General features: G+C 35.5%; 3 protein-coding genes across 10 annotated transcripts; 1 reads left to right on the top strand and 2 right to left on the bottom strand.

The window, feature by feature from the left end:
- The first annotated feature begins 3,150 nt into the window (after positions 1-3,150).
- On the top strand, positions 3,151-5,781 carry LOC140799930 (probable receptor-like serine/threonine-protein kinase At5g57670). Of its 3 annotated transcripts, none has more exons than XM_073154487.1 (7): positions 3,151-3,476; positions 3,570-3,824; positions 3,932-4,089; positions 4,164-4,243; positions 4,344-4,479; positions 4,576-4,725; positions 5,307-5,781. In XM_073154487.1, the coding sequence occupies exons 1-7, from the start codon at positions 3,287-3,289 to the stop codon at positions 5,454-5,456; spliced, it is 1,119 nt and encodes a 372-aa protein (XP_073010588.1). In that variant the 5' UTR covers positions 3,151-3,286; the 3' UTR covers positions 5,457-5,781. The 3 variants fall into 3 exon arrangements, 2 of the variants coding, with proteins under 2 accessions (XP_073010588.1, XP_073010586.1); XR_012111119.1 differs by having other exon boundaries at positions 3,152-3,476; positions 4,576-5,219; XM_073154485.1 differs by having other exon boundaries at positions 3,152-3,476; positions 3,582-3,824.
- Positions 5,782-8,236: 2,455 nt separating this feature from the next.
- On the bottom strand, positions 8,237-11,441 carry LOC140799931 (uncharacterized). Of its 6 annotated transcripts, none has more exons than XM_073154491.1 (3): positions 11,257-11,441; positions 9,086-10,046; positions 8,237-8,575 (listed from the first exon to the last, which is right to left on the bottom strand). In XM_073154491.1, the coding sequence occupies exons 2-3, from the start codon at positions 9,997-9,999 to the stop codon at positions 8,533-8,535; spliced, it is 957 nt and encodes a 318-aa protein (XP_073010592.1). In that variant the 5' UTR covers positions 10,000-10,046; positions 11,257-11,441; the 3' UTR covers positions 8,237-8,532. The 6 variants fall into 6 exon arrangements, with proteins under 6 accessions (XP_073010592.1, XP_073010590.1, XP_073010591.1 ...); XM_073154489.1 differs by having other exon boundaries at positions 11,208-11,435; XM_073154490.1 differs by lacking the exon at positions 11,257-11,441 and adding an exon at positions 10,550-10,904.
- A 1,571-nt stretch (positions 11,442-13,012) lies between these two features.
- On the bottom strand, positions 13,013-18,201 carry LOC140799924 (cytoplasmic 60S subunit biogenesis factor REI1 homolog 1). Its single transcript, XM_073154479.1, has 5 exons — positions 17,946-18,201; positions 16,620-17,198; positions 16,362-16,534; positions 14,493-14,711; positions 13,013-13,531 (listed from the first exon to the last, which is right to left on the bottom strand). The coding sequence occupies exons 1-5, from the start codon at positions 18,048-18,050 to the stop codon at positions 13,372-13,374; spliced, it is 1,236 nt and encodes a 411-aa protein (XP_073010580.1). The 5' UTR covers positions 18,051-18,201; the 3' UTR covers positions 13,013-13,371.
- Positions 18,202-19,837: the final 1,636 nt, after the last annotated feature.

Raw genomic sequence — 19,837 nt, 5'->3', positions numbered from 1 at the left:
ACGATCTTCCAAGCATTTGCTTATTCTAATGAAAATACGGAATATAAAATAACAAATAAATAATCTCACACACAAATAATGAGTTATAGACTGTCCACCCATACTCACAACTATATATATATATATATATATATATATATATATATATATATATATAATTTTGCTTGCTAGAACCCACAATCACTATTTTTTCATGATCAATTCCCAATTTGGTAACCTTTGTAATTGTTCTAACCGTCTTAGTAACCTTCAAGGTATAATCCATCATGATTTGAAATTGACGAGTTGAGTAGAAAGTCAATCAAGCCTACCCTTTATCGACCACTGGCCAACCAGATTTTTGGCAAAATCGAGAGGACAAAAGGTCGAGGAAAAACTAATTAGCTAACGAATTTTAAATTAGCTTACCTGAAGAATATGGAAGCTCCGATTGGCTCAGTGATGCTTCGGCGCAACGGCATCCCAAAAGGGGCTAACAGTAGTTGCAGATGGGGAGAAGGAAGAAAAAGAAAAAGAAGGTAAGAAGGAGAAGAAGAAAAAAAAAAGAGTGAGGGAGGGAGCAAGGAAAGGGTTGCACGTGCTCCGCACATGAGCACCCTTATGTTCAACGCATATCCCGGGCACGTACGCGCCATTTTTTGTTTATGGATGTTACATTAGTACCTTCGAGGTATAGTGCGTCAAGATTTGAAAATGATGAGTTGAGTAGAAAGTCGATCAAGCTTACCCTTTATAGAGTCTCTCTAAAATCATGACACATTCTTCAAATGTCCTCAGCTAAGTTATACTCACCCAACCTATACTCAACTAAACCCAACTCCAACCCAATCTAACTTGATCTAACCTAACCTAACCCAATCGAACCCAACCCAACCTAATATGTGGAGAAGAGAGAGTTGCTAGAAGAGAAGAACTTACCTTTTCTTAACCGAAAGAAGCAATCACATTGCACCCTAAAAGAGAGAATGATAGAAAAAGATGAAATATAGGGAAGAATACAAAGAATGAACTAAGGGTATTTTAGTCATTTAAAGAATATGTGTTAATTTGATGAAATATTTCTACCTGCTCAAACAATGTTAGTTCAAATCTATTCCAAGATGTTTTCTACACATACTCAATTTGCAAATCGCAATTTCTTTTATAAGGGTATTAAATACAAATTTTTCTATTTCCAAAAAGGTGCCCTAGAGTCGCGTTAAAATACTAAGTAAACACCTCTTTCAGATAAAATTCATAAAGCCATTCAAAAGTGTTCTTGAGATAAGTAAGAAAAACAAAATTCCCTTAATTTAGGAGCTCTTGAATTATATATATATATATATATATATATATAAACTACTCTAACTACTGAAATTCTATAATTGTTTCTTTGTATTTTGACACATGCTAAAACTAACCATGAATTATACAAACTACAAACACCCCCCAAATTAAATCATTTTCTTGGTTTTAGAATAAACAAACCAACCATCCACCTCACCTCTTGAAGTAGACTTTAATTTATATTTCAACTAATCTTTGGTTTCTTCTAGCTATTTCCCTTACTCACCATTAATTAATCCTTGTTCAAAAGTATTATACAAGATCTCCAATCTTTTCTCTCATAAGATAGAGATGGGTGGCACTTGAAGATTAAATGTAAGAAAAAAAAATGCAATCTATGATTCAATAATTGATGTGTGAGCCAACCAAAATATCACACATATAGCCCTAATCAGGTAGGGTACCCCAGAGACAATTCATAAGTGCTTCACAGGGATGGCCCTACATAGAATATGACACAAATAATCAAATAATTCAAACCCTCTCTCAACCTCTTCTTTTTACTCCTCACAACTGTTCATCTAAAAGATGGTCCTAATCAAATGTACTTGTCCCAAAACAGCTCACATTAAGTCCCCTCTTGCAAAGAGGAACAGTGGATTAGAAAGCAACCCTTAAGAGTTAGGACCAAGTCTTAGCATAGTAGTCAAGATGGTCCTACCTAGGGTTGTCAAAAAAAAAAAAAAAAAAACTCATCGGCTTACGAGGCTTGTGAGCTCAGCTCAGCTCGTTTAGAGCTCTTACTCGAGAAACTCGAATAGGCTCGACTTATAATATATGATATGATATTTTATATATATATATATATATATATATATATATATATATATATAAACTAAAGTAAATATATAAATATTAGATAGCATAGTCGGTTAAAATAAATTTTATTACCCAGCAGGTTTTACACCCCTATTTCTACTATTACAACCAAGAATATATATATATATATATATATAAACTAAAGTAAATATATAAATATTAGATAGCATAGTCGGTTAAAATAAATTTTATTACCCAGCAGGTTTTACACCCCTATTTCTACTATTACAACCAAGAGGTTTGGTTTTGTATTCATGGTGGCAAAATACAATGAATAAATATCTTTGTAAATGCTACCGATGCTGTATAATAATATCATACCCATCTATAAATTGTTGAAATTATGAAGTACAAATATCAAAATTTGAAGTGTATATAAGTAAATATGGGATTTTTGAAGAGATATGAATACGGGTATTTTACAAATCACACCTCATATTTTACCTATTTTATGATTCATACTCCGTCTTCGATGATTTTGTAATATGATTCCTCATTTTTTTCTATAATTCTCGTTTAACACTCTGACGTTATTTTGACTAACTGATATCGACTAAATAACTAAAATACTCTCATCGCTATTTTTCCTTCTCTCTACCCCTACTCTAAAAAAGATATGGGTAACTTAGGTATTTATAAATTATTTCATATATTATAATGAAATATTCTTTTGCCGGTACCATTTAAATTAACGGAGAGAGTTAAATGAGAATTATAAGAAAAAAGTAGGAGTCTGGGTTACAAAATGAGAATTATAAGAAAAAAATTAGGAGTCTAGGGGGATTACAAAATTATGAATCACAAAATAGATAAAATATAGGGTTTAATTCGTACAATTCCCTATAAATAAATATGGAAATTTGAAGGGTATATATGCACACAAACAAAACTAAAAAAAAAATAAGAAGAGAAAAGAGAAGCAAACACCTCTTATTTAATATCCTTTCAGAGTCCCCCCCCACCCAATAATAAATGCCACCTGGTACCGAAACAGCCTTTTGTAGACTGTTCGAAGCCATTAATTGCCCATTTGATTTTAATTTGGGTCTCTCTCTCTCTCCCTCTCTCTCACCCAAACACACACACAAGGTGTTTGTTGTATTGGGTCTACCATTTTGTAGAGCCTCTTGCTTCTAGCACAATGCAGCATTTGTATCTCAGGAGCAGAAGCCTTAAGCGCCTGCTCTCGGCCATTGGAAGGCAGAGCAAAGTGGAGGAACCTTCAGAGGTGTCTGTGGAGAAGTCCGTGGAGTGTTCTCCTCTCCAGAAACCAACTTGGAAGTGCTTCTCCTACGAAGAAATCCACCGAGCAACCAATGGCTTCCACCGAGGTACTACAATTGCATGGAGACCAACATGTTCGGAAAAAAAAAAAGAAGCTAAAATATATAGAACGTTGTAGATCATCTTTTTGAGCGTTGCAGATAACATGGTAGGAAAAGGAGGGTACGCCGAGGTTTACCGGGGAGTTCTCGAGAACGGCCAGGCGATCGCAGTGAAGAGGTTGATGCGGGCTTCGACCGCCGAGCAGAATGAGAAGGATTTCTTGACGGAGCTCGGGACCATCGGCCACGCACGACACCCGAATGTCTCTGCTCTCTTGGGGTGCTGTATTGATCGCGAGCTCTATCTAATCTTCGAGTTCTCTTCGCTTGGCTCGGTCTCCTCTAACCTCCACGGTGCGAATAATTGTTTAGCATTTGCCACAAATGAAGTAGAGTAGAACTTTATAATGGATTTCTTTCTTTCTTTATTTTGGGAAATAATACTATGTTTGGTGATCTAGATGAGAGTTCTCCAGCAATGGCATGGAAGCTGCGTTATAAGATTGCAGTTGGTACTGCAAGAGGACTCCACTACCTGCACAAGGGATGCCAAAGAAGAATAATTCACAGGGATATCAAGGCATCCAACATACTCCTTACAAACAACTTTGAGCCTCAGGTATTCGACAAAAGTCTTGTCTCGTACTTTGTTGTCTTCTGCTGTCTGAGACATACCAGAAACAAATATCACAGATTTCTGATTTTGGGCTCGCAAAATGGCTGCCGTCGGAGTGGACTCACCGTGCTGTTGCACCGATCGAAGGGACATTCGGGTTAGTATTTGTGGAAAAGAAGAAGAAGAAGAAGAAGAAGAAGATAATTTGAAATTAAACCCAGGGAAGGTGTCTAAATGGAGCTTGTGTTATGTTTCAGGTGCTTAGCGCCGGAGTACTTCACGCATGGAATCGTCGATGAGAAGACCGACGTCTTTGCTTTCGGTGTCTTCCTCTTAGAGATCATCTCAGGGAGGAAGCCAGTAGATGGGACGCATAAGAGCTTACTCAGTTGGGTAAGTTTCATTGTTCTTCATCAGTTTGACTGGAACTAATGCTACAATGCTTCTTCTTTGTCATCCTTCTAAGTTTATTTACAACAATTGGAGCAGGCTAAACCCTATCTCAACGACGGTGTTATACAAGCGCTAGTTGATCCGAGAATCGGCGATGATTATGATATGATGCAGCTTAAGAGGCTCGCCTTGGTAGCATCCCTATGCATACGCGCATCGGCGACATGGCGGCCTACCATGACTGAGGTACTGAACATCTCCAACAAAACTCAAACTTGTCAATTTTTAAGACAAAAAGCATGTAGACAGAGTAACTTCAATCAGTAAATTTTATGTCATGCTTGAAAGAAATTCTTAAATTCTAGTTTTGTTTTCCATCCCAAATTCAAGAGGAGTCTTTGGTACAAAACCAAACTCTTATTTTTGTTGTTCTTTTCTATTCTCCTATCAGTGACACTACATATGACAGCACTCAAATAAAAATCTACTATTGAAGCCAATAGTTTACCTAAAATTGACTTCATGTAGATTCCATAAGATGAGAATATTCTCTAGTTGAAATAATTTTATTTTTCAACTTGTCTTGGGAGCATGAGAGCTAGCCTTGGATACTCTCTTTGTTACTGCCTCTTCTCACGAGATGCCCATGGTATCAAGAGGGATGGAAGTATACGAAATAAATTCAAATGAAGGACAAAGATTCAGAGCATGCAAACTTAACACATGCTTCCAAAAGAGTGGTCTTTAACCTCCTAATTCTTTTATCATAGAATCATTTATTTTTTTGCCCCCACACATAAGTAATGTAATTCAATGGACAATGGCAGGTCTTGGAGCTATTAGAGAACGGCGAGATGTCACCAGATCGATGGACGATGCCCGAGGAGGAAGAAGAGGAAGACGAGCTCTGGGATTTTGATGATCTCGATATCGAAAGCGACACACCCTCATCTTCTTCATCAACTGTGAGCAACTAGTCCATGTTTTTACTTCATCAGAGACCCATTTGAGTGGGTGGGGGGGAAGCCAGGGAGGAATGTACATAAACACTCATCAATGTGTAGAGCATGATTTCTATGTATACCATAAATTCGCCAGAATTACTCTCTAAGGTTGATTGATCATGAACTCATAGGCTAATCATTTGTTTGACTCAATATATAGGTTGAACTACTGAGTTCATCTTAGAAACTTTATCCATCTCATATCAAACAACAGCACATGTACAGGGGATGGATGTTGGAATTTTTTTTTTCCTTTTTCAAAGACAAGTTGATGATGTCTGATTGGGTTTGTCTGCAACCTAAAGGCATGATTTGCCTTTCTTCTCAATTATTTCTCGAATCAGAATGGGTAGGGTGGCAGTTTGGAACAGGTTGACCTGTGCTTCTATCCTTGAGTACAGCAAGGATAACTGATATTTTTATCTTTGTGTGTGTGTGTGTGTGTGTGAGAGAGGATTAGGTTAGATTATTATAAATATTACTTCAGAACTTTGGGTGTTAGTTTTGACCTAGGACTATCAAGATAAACAAATCCTAATTTAATAAGGCACTCTTATGCTCAAAACTTTACGTCACCTAATAAAAGTACTGCTTATTAAATCTTTCATAGAAGAGTATACAACTTGATTTGTAACCACTGATCATCCCTTTGGGATATTTTTTTTTATTTAAAAAAAAAAAGAACTTATCGAAGAGCGAAAGAGAAACGTAAGACTCAACCATTAAGCTACTTGTAGTTGAGAACTACACGGTGTTGGGATTAAATCGGGGGCACCGCCCTGTTGGAATTCGAACATGAAAATACTCATATAACATGACTACCTCTCAATGGAGGAGGTTGGGGGGGGGGTTGGCTTAGCTTTGAAAGACCTCCACCTCTTTGTTGTGAAAGGTAGTTGAGTATTGTCAGTAGAAGTCCCACCAAGTTTCATCTTCCAAATTAATGGCAACAAGCAAACACAAGGAAGGAACACCATCTTTCAACAAGCAAACTTGTGACATTGTTTTATTGCAAACTACCCTTTTACCATATCTTAATTTTAATTGCTGTCAGGTTGTGTTGCAAAAGAAAGAGAAGAAAGAAGAAAGGAGTTGAGAGTGGGGGTTGGATGTAGGTGATTTGCCCTCACAAATATTGATGGCATACAACTCATTTCTGATGAACAACACTTGTTATTGAAAGCGAAAGTAACACACTATTGTATATGTCAATGCAACCACCTTTACCAACTACATGTTGGCCAAGTAGAACAAAAGGGATGTCCCACAATAGAGTAATGATCAACTACCTCTTGTTGTTGTATTATTACACTTGGAAACTCAACTATTCCTTATTTCTAACTATATAATATGTCCCAAGTGCTAGCTTTTTCTTTTTCTCTTTCTTTTTTTTTGTTAAAAAATTATTGCGCGATCAATTTTAGCCGCTCTAAAGAATGTTGCGTTCTTATTTTAGAGAAAAGAATAAGACAGAAGTTGAAAGTAAGACGGTATTTTTCTTTTTGTTAAAAGATTATTGAGCGATCAATTTTAGCCGCTCCCGAGAATGTTGTATATAAATTGAGATGGTATTTTTGTGTTTTCTATTTATATTGTATAGAAATTTTTTTCATATAAATCACTGACCTAGCCAGTGATATATTTAGAAGTCACTAGCTGTGTCAGCAAATTTCAAAATAAATTAGACAGGTAGAAAAAAAAAAATTTAACTCTAAATCTTTTTTAACCATCAAAAGCTCAGTAAGACAAAGCAAGCAAGATATTGTAAAATACCTTTCCTACTTTGATATTGTAAAATATTTTGCTTACTTTACCACTTAAAAAAGAAAAATCTAAACAAACTCATTAATATCAAATACACTTAGCCTAGTCAATCAAAATACAAGAGGAAAAAGGGAAAAAAAAACACTCATTAACACTAACTAGTATAGATAAGATGGGGTTGAAAGTAACAGAAAAGTAAGTAAGTAAATATTTGTTTAATAACTAGGTTCGGTAGATTAACTCGTTTATGACCCGAAAGACAAACTCATTGAAAACCTTCGGATTAATGTCGCATTACTGTTTCTTATCCCACCCCTAATCCAAACATTATCACTAAACAATAATGATTGAGTGCAACTACTTTTAAGTTTGTCAACAGTTACTTACTATGCTAACTTTAATATTATACAATGTAATCTGAGTTTGATCATTCTGTTCTAATTAAAGCCCAGATCATAAGATGAACCCCATGTTCAACATCAAAGATGGTTTAGGTTTCAACCAGGTCCACTAGTGCTATTCCTGGGACCTTCAAAGACTAGTTTAAATTGGCAACAAGAAAGTGCTCGATCTAACAAAGAATTGAGTTTTAACAGGATAGTTTAGTAGACAAAAGAGTAGCCTTTACATGAGTTTGAAATCTCAAATGGGGAGAGGCAATGCAGTTCAGCCAAAATGTGCAAAAAGTTATAAACATAGATACTATATTACCCTTTGAAAGTGTATAAGAATATACTTAAAATCTAAGCCTAGGACTTTCTAATAGAATATTCTTCATGAGATGTCATTCCTTCAGGTTCTGTTGGTTAATATAACCTTGGGGTTTTCCAAAAGACTTCAACTTAGATTGGAGAAGAAAGAAGAGGTCAAAATGGAAATAAGGAAAAGAGATGGGGTTTAAATAAAATTTTCCTTACCAATTTTTTCTTGAGCACAATTAGGAAATTTCCATCATTCAAATGTCGACCATTGACGACCGACAAAATCACTTCTATACAAGAACAAACAATCTCATTCCATAGATGTAATTTACAGATCTTTCCATCATTTAAATAGTGTATGAGAAAAGAAAAGTGTCGATCGCCAAGCCGATCACAAATATCTCCAAGCAAATGTTCAGATGTATGTACAAAGGAAGCTATCATACAGCATTACTATTATATACACAAGATGAATGCAGGTTGACTACTTATACCAATCATAGAGAGAGCTAGAATGAAGCTAATTACAAATAGAAGATAGGATGTCTGTCGCACCATGAAGTAGAGTCGTAGTTACCTGACAGTCAATGATCGTATAAATGGGACCGCCTTCTCCCATGATTGTCTCTGTTACAATGCAAAAGATTCAAGTATCAGCCAAAGGAAAAAGAAAACTGCAATCAGAGGAAAGGATTAAACATGGATACATATCATCAACCTGCATGCTGATTATATCACTCTGCAGGAGTATAGACTTGAAAAGAACGAAAGGAGAACATAACACCAAAAAAAAAGCAATAAATACTTATTGTACCAGAAGACAACAACTATGATGAACCAAATATAACACATAATTCATTGTAGAAATATTTCACTTTCTTTAGAAAAGTAAATTGAAAAGGCTAATCAATAATACGACCACCTTCCTAGGAAGAAAAACTGGAACCATATATTTCGTGAATCTGGAAAAGCGAAAGAATAAAAGAACCATTAAGCATTAGAATAAAGCATTAATTTTGCTCGGAATTGGTAACTACATATAAAGAATAATCTCAAGATAGTAATTAAAACTTAGCATCGAAGAAAAAAAGAAGAAATTTAAAAGAAAGAACTTCTAGTGTGATATGTAAAAGAAACCTGTAATGGCTAGACATTCTCCTCGATGCTGCAACACTGCTCCCTGTTCGGACAAACTCAATATCAATTTCATCCAATCTGTATGCCATTATATCCACAGATCTTGCAGGGGCATCCTCAACGTATGAATAATTAGAGATTGATCGAAGGTTTCTTCTCCTCCCACTCCCTCGTCTTCCCCGTTCTCCTGTCCTCCTTCGGTTTCCTGAATCCCTACAGAGCACCTTAGAGAAGATGCAAGAGATCCACCACTTACCCCTCATCCTATGAAAATCTTCATATTCATCTCCACTCTCGTCATCAGCAAATTCAATGACATAGTCGCCAAACACCACCCCACGGGGCACTTCTGAATGTATAGTGCTCAAAACATCTATGATATCAGAGGATTGCTGAAAATTTTCCCAGTCAAGTTGTCTTGAAGGATCAATTTTTGAAGGGCGGGAATTAGGATGCTTTAGTTGAGTGTGCTTCTGGAGCTCGTAAAAATTGCCAACATATGAACAACGACTCTCTTCGCAACATCTTGTCTTCAGGTTAAGTTGCTGACGAGCCTCACTTAAAACAACCCACCCCATCACATCTCCTCTACACAGTGGGCAAGTTGGTGGACTCTTTGGATTCTGAGCGTTTTCTGAAGAAGTCTCATTAGTAGTTGAAGAAACTTTTGCAGCAGCAGACAGTCCATATACACTTCTATACCGATCAAGACAGTTTGAACGAGTCTGATCAGTGTCGCATACAAATGGCTGACACCCCTTCTCACAAGAGGAGCATTTGAGTAAGACCGCATTGTGAGGGAATTCTAAACAGATTGGGCAAGTAACATCCTCCCAATTGCTGTTCATGTCCAATTCCAAAGAGTTAGATTTGGTATGCCTCTTCAGCAAAGCACCCAGGGTCATCCCAACCATTCCTAAGCAAGCATGGTGTTTACTGGAAGTAGATCTTTGATAATAACCTGCATGAATGACAACAAAGTTGATTTAATTGATGCAAATGACCAAATTTGAATCTCAAGGGCAATGGTACCACAGTATAATTAGTAAAAGAGAAAATAAATGGAATTTAGGCACCCATTCCACCTGAAGTCTGCAGCGAATTATTCCTCCTAGTGTGTAAGCTAAATCACCTAAGGAGCAATACTAATGCATAGTTGAGAACTATATATCTTGCATGAAAGGGGCTTCCCTGATCTATAGGGACCTCGTGGCATACGACCACCAAGTTCTCCCTTTCTTTCAACTTCCACTTATCAGAGGAGATGCAAAATATGAGCAAAAAGTTCAAAATAACATTTGATCAAATGAAAGAAGAGTCTCCGGTACATAGAGGATCTAAATATTTAAGAGAATTAGATTTCCATCAATCTGTCACATATACTAGTAATACTAGATGTGATTGTTACAGAATGCATAAGAGTGGACACACGCAGTAATTCCTCAACCAGAAATCTCAAATAACCTTGGATTACACCATAAGCTTCAGGAGTAGCTTCTTTTAAAAGTTGATCATCATATTAGTGTGGAACTATAAAGCACAGTGTTGAGCAAGTCACACTGCATAGTTTCTTCTCAAGTTCTCGACTAGATATTCCCTGTTTAATTGCCAGTAACTGAATCAAATTATGTACTATCTCTTCAAAGTTTTCCACAATCAATCAAGCATTCTGTCGATTCAGTCGCAAAATCTATTACGCCAAATCGATGCATATTTCATAGACCTTCGATTATCATGAAAAATCAGAAACATAGCTAGTTTGTATCATCCAAGAATTTCCCTAAATATATGACTGGAGATGTCAACTTGCCATCACTCCTCATTCATTTCAAGTAAAGGGGCTTTCACTTTTATCAGTCTCTTCACTCCTTTCCAACTTTCAATCTCTAAAAACCAAAATTGAGAAATAACAAATAGTCTAAATCTCATTTTCCCTCCGTCTTCTGAACTCTAGACAATTACCATGCTCCTAGGACCTAGGTTACCTATAAGCAGAAACCGCAACAAGAAGTCTACGAAAAGATTATTCATCGACACAAGAATCAACAGCTCAATCAAATTTAATCTAAAAAGAAAAAAAAAACTTAAAATTCATCTACTAATGAATCAAACAAACAATTACCGAATAAATAAAAGATCAGAAAACCACCAACTCCTTCTCTAAAAAAGACCTTCTCTCTCCTGGACAGATCGAGTTGGAGGAAAATTATAACTCCCAATACTTGACTTGTTGATTTGTTTGTTCGTGGCGTGGGGAGAGGAGAAGAAGAAAGAGAGACGGAAGGGAGAAAGAGATAGAGAAGAAAGCTTCCTCTTTTTTTTTTATGAATTAATCGAGAGTTAGAATGCGATGGATACCGGGAATGGGATTGACTTTAGTATATATATTTATTCCGTAGATTGCTTATTATTCTTCCACCTATCAAGGCAAATAGATATTATATTATGTGCCTTTTTATTACAACTTATTTCTTTTTCTATTGGTAATAAACTAATAATGGCTAGTGTGCACATCAACAAACATTGCATAGTTTTTGACCAAATTAGATCCATTTTATATATTATTTTTATTGAAATAAACTGTCACTCAAATTTATTATCGAACGAAGTTTAACTCATCGTAGCCGTAACAAAAATGCCGAGAGACTAAGTTAAAAAACATTATATACATAAAACACTGTACTGATCAGCATTTTATGATCAGACAAAGATACTAAATCGATCGGCATTTTTTGCCTAGAAAAAAAAAATATTGATCAATTCAATATTTTTATAAGTTTAAGAGTTAATCTATTTCGATTAAAAAAAATTAGAACAGTACTAATTTGATCAAAATAACTCAGCATTGCATATGAGGAAAGTGAATTTTAGACTTATTTATGATACTACATGACTTCTAGATGTTTTTCTTTCGTTTTTTTGTCAACCCCTGACAATTTTTTATCAAATAAAATCGTTAGCTGTAGGCATTGATTTTTATATACATGACATCCACCTAAACTGAAAGGTCCTATAAATAAATTTGAAACTCACTTATTTGGGTATAAGAATTGAAGAGCAGATTTAAAATAGTAAAAAAAAAAAAACTTATGATGAGGAGCAATTTGTAGCAACAAAAAAAAAAAAACCCTTCAGTTTTTTCATGGTAGAAATAGGTCTCCAATTTATCAAATTATAATTTTAGATATTTTTTATTAATTTAGCTCTAACAAATTTTAAAAAGATTGTTATGTCCTAAAAACGTCACGCATTACTTATGTAATTTATAAGTATTTACTATACAAAACGTACGCTCTAATTTTTAACAAAATAGGTACTGAGATTAAAAAAAAACCACGCATAACTTATATAATTTATACACACCACCTATCAAAAAATACACTCTAATTTCAGTAAAAAAAACTATACATATAATATATATATATATCGCCTATACAAAATATACACTACTGTTTAACGACGTGCGCATTAAAAATTTAAAAATAAATGTCATACATCACTTGTGTAATTTCTACGCATCGTTTATACAAAAAATACGCTATAATTTTTAACAATGTGCGCATTGAAATTAAAAAAATAAATTAGTTTAAATCAGTTAAAAAAAAAGTCTTAATTTATAATTTGATAAATAGGAGGGCCTATTTATGCTATGCCAATTAGAAAGCTAAGACTTTTTGCTCCCATGAGTGATACAAAGTCAGTTTCCACCTTCATATTAAGAGCACAATTTTGAGGCAAACCGAGCAATCTGTGTCAGTCTGAGCACGCCTCAATCTGAATGCACTATTAAATATCGATCAATGTATCAATTATGCACATTCAGCAGGATTCCAATTACACACCAAAAGGAATGCAAAAGAGCTGCAGAATTTAAGCTAGAATTAATGAATTTAGTGCGAGAACTAGAATGTAAACCTAAATCCCACATTTTCTGAGAGATGAGTAAGATTTCTCTAGATTTGAAATAACATACAAGCAAACATATGGTGACCAGTTTATAAGGTTGCATTGCTATTCTGGTCACAAATAACTTTATTTTCTGTTGGGAAAAGCAGAAGAGTAGGAGTATGAAAACAGAAAGATTAGTTGTTCTTAGTGGAAACTCCAAAAGTACAACCACATCAGAGACAACTCTATTGAGACGATAAGACCTTCATGCCATAGCTGACAGTAACTAATATACATATAGTATAAAGCAGCATCGGGCGATCAATAGGGAACATTCTTGGGAAGGTCAATAGGGAACATTCTTGGGAAGGTTTCTGATGACATTACTCTTCATTCGATCAATAGGGAACATTCTTGGGAAGGTTTCTGATGACATTACTCTTCATTCCCATCTTTGTGCGCATTGCTTCTACGCCAGTCCTGTTCATCTCCCGGAGAACTTTCAACCTCACAATCTGCTGCTTTGATTGGACAGTCGCCAAACCCATACTTCTATATCTGCAAGTGGAATAGCAAAGGATCATCAGATTGCATGTTTTATCTGTTCTTCCTTTTATATTACTTCTAATTGATAGAAAATGAAAATTTTATGAAGGCTACACCAGTGCACAAAAGGATTCTTCAAATACAAACCTAATTGGAACCAAAAAATAAAATATTGTCCGAGGAGAAAACTAAGCCCATTTGCCATGAGTAAAAATTAATTGAAAAATAGCATGTAAGGAATTACTGAATTAATGCAATAACAAAGCTGACTTGATTCAAGATATATCACAGCAACAAGGAACACAAACGAATTTTGTGAAAAGCAGTGTGATATGACGAACCAAGTCTGACAAAATTAACAATTAAACCAAAAGTCAGAAAAGGATAGAGAATCATCTACAGCTAATGGGGTCATAAAACTGTTCTTATTTCAATTTATATTTTCCTTTCTGAGAAGAAAGTGGAGTTTAACCAATGTTTGAAAAATAAAAGCAGAGAAATAATAAGAATTCTCTGAAACAAGAAGAGAAAGCCCTGTAAGTCTCAGATAAAGGATGTCTTCCTACTACTGCAGTACTGCAAGAAAGTGTTGGGCCCAAAGAAAAAGCTGATTCAGAAGCCCTCTTAAACAACAAAAAGAGTGCGACCTTCAGATAATGAATGTGTTCTCCTAGTATGCAGTAAAGTAGAATGTTCTAGGTCATAATATTAATAAGGAATAACACATGCTTTGAAAACATAATATTACAAAATATAAGTAAACAAAAGAAGTTCCAATGTCCAAACATAGGATTTACATAATAAAGAAAGGCCATGATAGCATAACAAACAAAGAAAAAGAACCACACAGCTTTATATCAGTTATAAACTTATAAGTTGATTGGCCATCAACAAACAATGCGATAAAATTGATAAAAAAATGAACAAAACATATTACAAATTTTAATACAACGAGCATTTTGTGCTTGCATACCTTGACGCTAACGAAAGAGCTAGAGCAATATCCTTCGCAGGGGAAGGTCGTGGTTTCTGACGATAGTAACGTAGAAATTCACGAGAACCAAGAGTTTTAACAAGTGACCCATTGCTGGTCTTCTGAGATATTACAAGCTCACATCCACCACTTCCTAGCTCAATGTTGTTATTCATGTCATTTGATACCACCAATTGCTTACCATCAGCATCCACATAGCTGTAAAAAGAATACCACAAAATTTATTGGAACTGTACAAAATTTGTAAATTGCCAGATAAGAGAAGTGTGAAGTAATACAACTCATTGTCAAAAACCATAAGAAAGGAAAAAATATGCCAACTGTTTTGGTTTCTCAGGCTCTCAGCTATATGGATTTTTTTTTTCAACGTAGGTAGTGCATGGAAAGACAGTCACAGGTGGTGCGCAGTCATCTCACTGCCTAGCACCTAGACAGGTGTCAAGACAATCTAACATTTCTAATATATAAACAATAAAGGATAATTATATATGATACATAATATATATTGATATAACACATCTAAAATTTCTAATAGTAATTTATAACCATAACAGAAAATCAAAAATTAACTATATATATACAAATAACTATATACATGTGTGTGTATGTATGTATGTATAGGGTGCACAAAACCAAGTTTCAAAAATCGGGATCAACAATGGGATTGGCCTTTCAAAAAAAATGATATGTATTAGCCGTATCGGTTGTCCGAATCAGACTTAACCTTTCTAATTACGTATAATTCTAAATACTATTTAAAAATACAGAATTTTTTTAAAAAATTTAGAAAAAAAATATCAAAAAATAAGAAAATAATAATTATTTACATATGAACCCTAAAAATTAAAAGAAGTACTAACTTACTTAATTGGCTTGCTATTGATATTTTCTTATTTGTTCTCTAGTCTATCTATAAACACAACATACTGTAATGCATATATATATATAATAAAGCATTCCATTTTAGGAATTTATCTTTTAATCAACCATTCTATATATATTAAGAGAGATATTAGACCCAATCGGTTATATATAGGAGGGTGTAATTAGGAGACTATATATAATCTAATTAATTAGCAAACTCAATGTAGTGTCGTCACTTTAATTAATTTATTGACATCTTCACTACATATACCAAGAATAACTATTAATTTGCGTTATCCTTGAGTCAGCACAAGAGATTGGTTATTACACTCGAACTAATTAATCATAGCTCATGCTCACCATCTTCCATGCTTTTAGTATTAACCTAGCTCATGAATGCACTACTTTATCCAAACCCACCAATCCCGATCCGGATCGGCCGATCCTGCCCGATTCCAGTCAATTGATTGGGATCGGGCATCGATCAAGATACCTAATAGCTATCCTACACAACCACATCGACCACAACAAAGAAGGTTTGCTGTTTTTCAAACTTCCTATTTGCATAAGCCAAATGGAATAAGTAGAAGGTGGTCAAATCTAAGAGCAATGTTACTTCTACTCCTTAATAGGTACTGAATTTTACTACTTACTAGATGTGATTTTACGATTCATTTATTTACAGATTTTATCTAATTAAAGATTTAAGATTTACTCATCAACATGTTCAATATTCTTTCCTAAAATTGACACATTCCAACATGCAACGAAATGGAAAGTAAGGTCAGCAAGCATGCAAGCAAATTGCATGGTTAAGAAGAAAATAAGGATTAAACATAGGTCAACACTTGAATAGCCAAAAAAAATTCTCAACTTATTTCCAACTAAGACATTTAGAAATCTAAAGCAATTTAACATTTCCAAATTAGAGATAGGAGATAAAGATCACTTAGGTAATACTTAAGAGGAATAAATAATAAAAACCTGCTGCTGTAGTCATAAAACTCTTCCAAGTCAGCATCCTCATCATCATCATCTCCGTCTCCATAATGTAATTTACAGTGACCTTTAGCAACCATATGCTTTCTGACAGCCTCCAAGCTTTGAAAAGGATGGCATCTCTCATTGCAAAACAAGCATATGAAATCTCTTTTAACCTGATAAAGGTACAACATATCATGCTTAAATCAGCAAACCATCAACAATTATAAACTGAGTGTTATCCAAAGAATATAACTCTACCTTCAGACCAACATATGCAAGAAGGCCCTTAAGATCCTTCAAATATTCAACATCCGGTATAAAAAATCCATGCTTCTTGTGCATGTGCACTACGCAATTTTCTAAGGTATCATGCTTTATATCGCACATGAAACAACAGGAAGGATCCAATTCTACAAATTCCTCCATGTCATCATCAGAATTTCTTTCATCTACATGCATATTCGACAAAGACTCGTTGGCCATATCTATGTTGTCATGTGGGTCTACTTCCACCCATTCATCCTCATCGTCATCCTCTTCACTTTCGTGATTCTCCTCTTCTCTTGCAAATGGAGGAATATTGGAAGAAGTTGATTTGTCTGGAAGTGGTTTGACAATTGTAATTCTTGCTGTTGAGGCTGCAGGGTCCTGAGCGGCTTTTACAACGTGAGCTCGTGATCTGAGGTGCTGAGCATGAGCCTTAGAACTTCTGTACTCTTTCCCACAAAGAGGGCAACCATATGACATGGGGGTGGCACTCAAATTATTCCTCTCTTCTGCTAGAGCAGATTGCCTAGCCTGAAATAATGCTTCTGTCACACCAGGAACCCCAGCAACCTGAAGAAAAAAGAAAAACAAGATTACACAAAAGAAATTATGTGGAATTTCTATCAATAGAGAAAGCATGAGACAACATAGAATTTCCAACACTCAAAAGAACCCCAAAATGTTTAAAAATATATATATATCAAGCAAGCACGCATCTTTTCATTATTGATAAAGAAACTGCCTTCTCATCATTAACTACTGTTTCTTCACTTACGAACTGAGTAAAAATTGAATCTTTCTCTTCAAACAAAAAGGAATTAACAGAGAAAAATACAAGAGCCATGCAGAAATGTATAAGAGAGGACTAGAAGACCCATATTAAATAGGTTAAGAAAGGCTGTGAGGGCAAAATTATCGTATAATTACACCTTCTATACAACATCACAAGTACAAAATCAATCAAGAAACATCTCTTAAGAGTTCACAAAAACTCAAAACAGCAGCATATACACTCTATGGCAGTTGAATCCACTAGATATACCGATTCATAACGGGAGAACCCCAAAGAGAAACCAAAACCGAAAAAAAAAATTTGACCTAAATCCTAGAATCTTCAAAAGTTCCCACCACGACCTTATTGATAACTATAAGTCCCCAAAATTCTCAATATGACCCAAGAAAAACCCTAACTCTTCATATCAATCCCTAAATTATCGATTATAAGCAGGAAAACCACTAAAATTGCTCCAAGAAAAAAAAAACTAACCCTAACCCTAACCCTAACCCTGGGATGTAGGATCAAAGACCGGATGATACCTTCCGCTTGAGATTGTAGCGGTGCCATTCGGATCGATAGTGGACCTTCTGCTCCGCCTCCTCCACGAACTCGGCGTTGCACGCGTTACACGTGAGAGACGGCATCTCTCTCGTGATCTCGCCCTCTACTTCTCTTAGCTTCTCTTTCCTTGGAGATTGCTTGGGTTCTCTCGAAGGACGGCGAAGGGGTTTGTTTTGGTTTTTTGGGTATTTATAGGGAGGGGATAAGAAGGAAGGAAGAGAGGAGGTGAATTTGAAACGCAACGTGAGGCCTTTAGGGCATGTACGAATTTGAACCCGTCCGGTTTTAACCGGGCTAAGCCTGGTACAAATCCGATTTAAACCCGGTCCTATCCGAGCCTAAGATGAGCGGTGAGGCTAAGTATTTGGTCGCCCGACTTGAAAGCCCGACAAAACCCACTACTCTCATCCATGACTCAACTCATAATGATTACTTATTTTAAAGATTTTTAAGTCCCACATCGAATATTTAGTAAACTATATATGAACTTGTAACTATGTTCATATAAAAAAAAGATAACTAAATTGTCACTTTAGTATTATATTAGACTAAAAAGAAGTAAAATTGTCATTTAATACTTTTCACCAACGCTAAGAAAAGTGAGAAATTTTTTATAGTTTAGAAGGTCAATATATAGGACATTAGTTTATAGGGTCTTAGCATAATTATGTCTGTATTATTTATTTTACTATACTAGTTGGACAGGTTCACTCACATAATGTAACAACATGAACAAAAAACAAAACAAAACAAATTTAAAAAGTTTTTGGGCACTGCATGAGCAGCTTGCGTGTGGCGTGGGGGTGCCACGCTCCCCAGCTACTGTTGCCACAGCCAACCGGCGGCGGCCAGCTGGCTAGGGTGGGGCCCCCCGCTGCCGCTGCCCATCTCCGCCACCGCCTCTCTCTCTCTCTTTATCTATTTCTCTCTCCTTCTCTCTCTCTCCCCTTTTCAAATGCTCTCTCTCCCCTTTTCAAATGCTCTCTCTCTCTCGTTCCTCTCTTTTAAGCTTTCCCATCTCGGTATGACGACGCCGGCCACTTCGGACCATCGCCGTCGCTTCCACCGCTACGCTACCGACACCAGTGAGCCTCCTCCTCCTCCTTCCTTCTCTTCCTTTCTCTCTCTGTTTCTCTCTATTTCTCTTCTTCTCTATTTTTCTCTACTATCGTCATCTTCAACCACCCGACCTATCGCCGAGAAGCGACTGGTGCTCCCTCATCCCCCCACTTCTCTTCTCTCCCTCTCTCTCTCTCTCTCTCTCTCTCTCTCTCTCTCTCTCTCTGTCTCTCGGGGTTCGTCGGAACAGAGCCGCCGGCGAGAAGCCAACCCCTGGCTGGCCAACAACGGTCGAGCCCCTCCCTACCGCCCGGTCCCTTCCTCTCTTTCTTCTCTTCTTCTCTTCTCTTCTCTTCTTCTTCTTTCTTCTTTCTTCTTCCTTTCTTCTTCTCCTTCCTCAGTTGCTGCTTCTCTTTTTTTCTACAACAGTGCTAGGCTTATTTTTAGTTTATTATTTATTTATTTAGGTATTTCTTTCTTAATTAATACAAATAGATTTAGACATTATTTATTTTAATAATAATATATATTCATCAATATGATTATTGTTAATTATAATTAATTAATGATTAATTAGGTTATAAACTATTACACATAAATATAGGTAATACTTATATTTATTATTTATACCTCTATTAGATTAATATATATATTTGTAAATTATAATTATCAAATTTAGATACTAATATTCTTATGAGATACATTTTAAGTAATTATAATAATTTATTATACATTATTATTTTGTAACAAATAAAATACTAGGCTTATGTATTTATTTATTATTTTATAAAGTAATGATTACATAGTTCCT

The sequence above is a fragment of the Typha latifolia genome, chromosome 13, assembly GCF_019914945.1.
Source record: "Typha latifolia isolate L0001 chromosome 13, TyphaL0001v2, whole genome shotgun sequence".
NCBI classification, from domain to species: Eukaryota; Viridiplantae; Streptophyta; class Magnoliopsida; order Poales; family Typhaceae; genus Typha; species Typha latifolia.
The sequence above is the reverse complement of the archived record's forward strand: the minus strand, read 5'-3'. Positions and strand labels throughout refer to the sequence as shown.

Bases quoted from the DNA above. Each gene is read 5' to 3' on its own strand.
- LOC140799924 (XM_073154479.1), bottom strand. From the start codon at position 18,050: ATGCCGTCTCTCACGTGTAACGCGTGCAACGCCGAGTTCGTGGAGGAG. The intron at 17,199-17,945 runs GTATCATCCGGT...TTTTTTCTTCAG, and splicing joins GCTACAATCTCAAGCGGAAG to GTTGCTGGGGTTCCTGGTGT. The intron at 14,712-16,361 runs GTTTTTATTATT...TTCTTTTTACAG, and splicing joins TTTTATGACTACAGCAGCAG to CTATGTGGATGCTGATGGTA.
- LOC140799931 (XM_073154492.1), bottom strand. From the start codon at position 9,999: ATGGTTGGGATGACCCTGGGTGCTTTGCTGAAGAGGCATACCAAATCT. The intron at 8,911-9,085 runs GTTTCTTTTACA...TCGCTTTTCCAG, and splicing joins AGAATGTCTAGCCATTACAG to ATTCACGAAATATATGGTTC.
- LOC140799930 (XM_073154487.1), top strand. From the start codon at position 3,287: ATGCAGCATTTGTATCTCAGGAGCAGAAGCCTTAAGCGCCTGCTCTCG. The intron at 3,825-3,931 runs GTGCGAATAATT...TTGGTGATCTAG, and splicing joins GGTCTCCTCTAACCTCCACG to ATGAGAGTTCTCCAGCAATG. The intron at 4,090-4,163 runs GTATTCGACAAA...CAAATATCACAG, and splicing joins CAAACAACTTTGAGCCTCAG to ATTTCTGATTTTGGGCTCGC.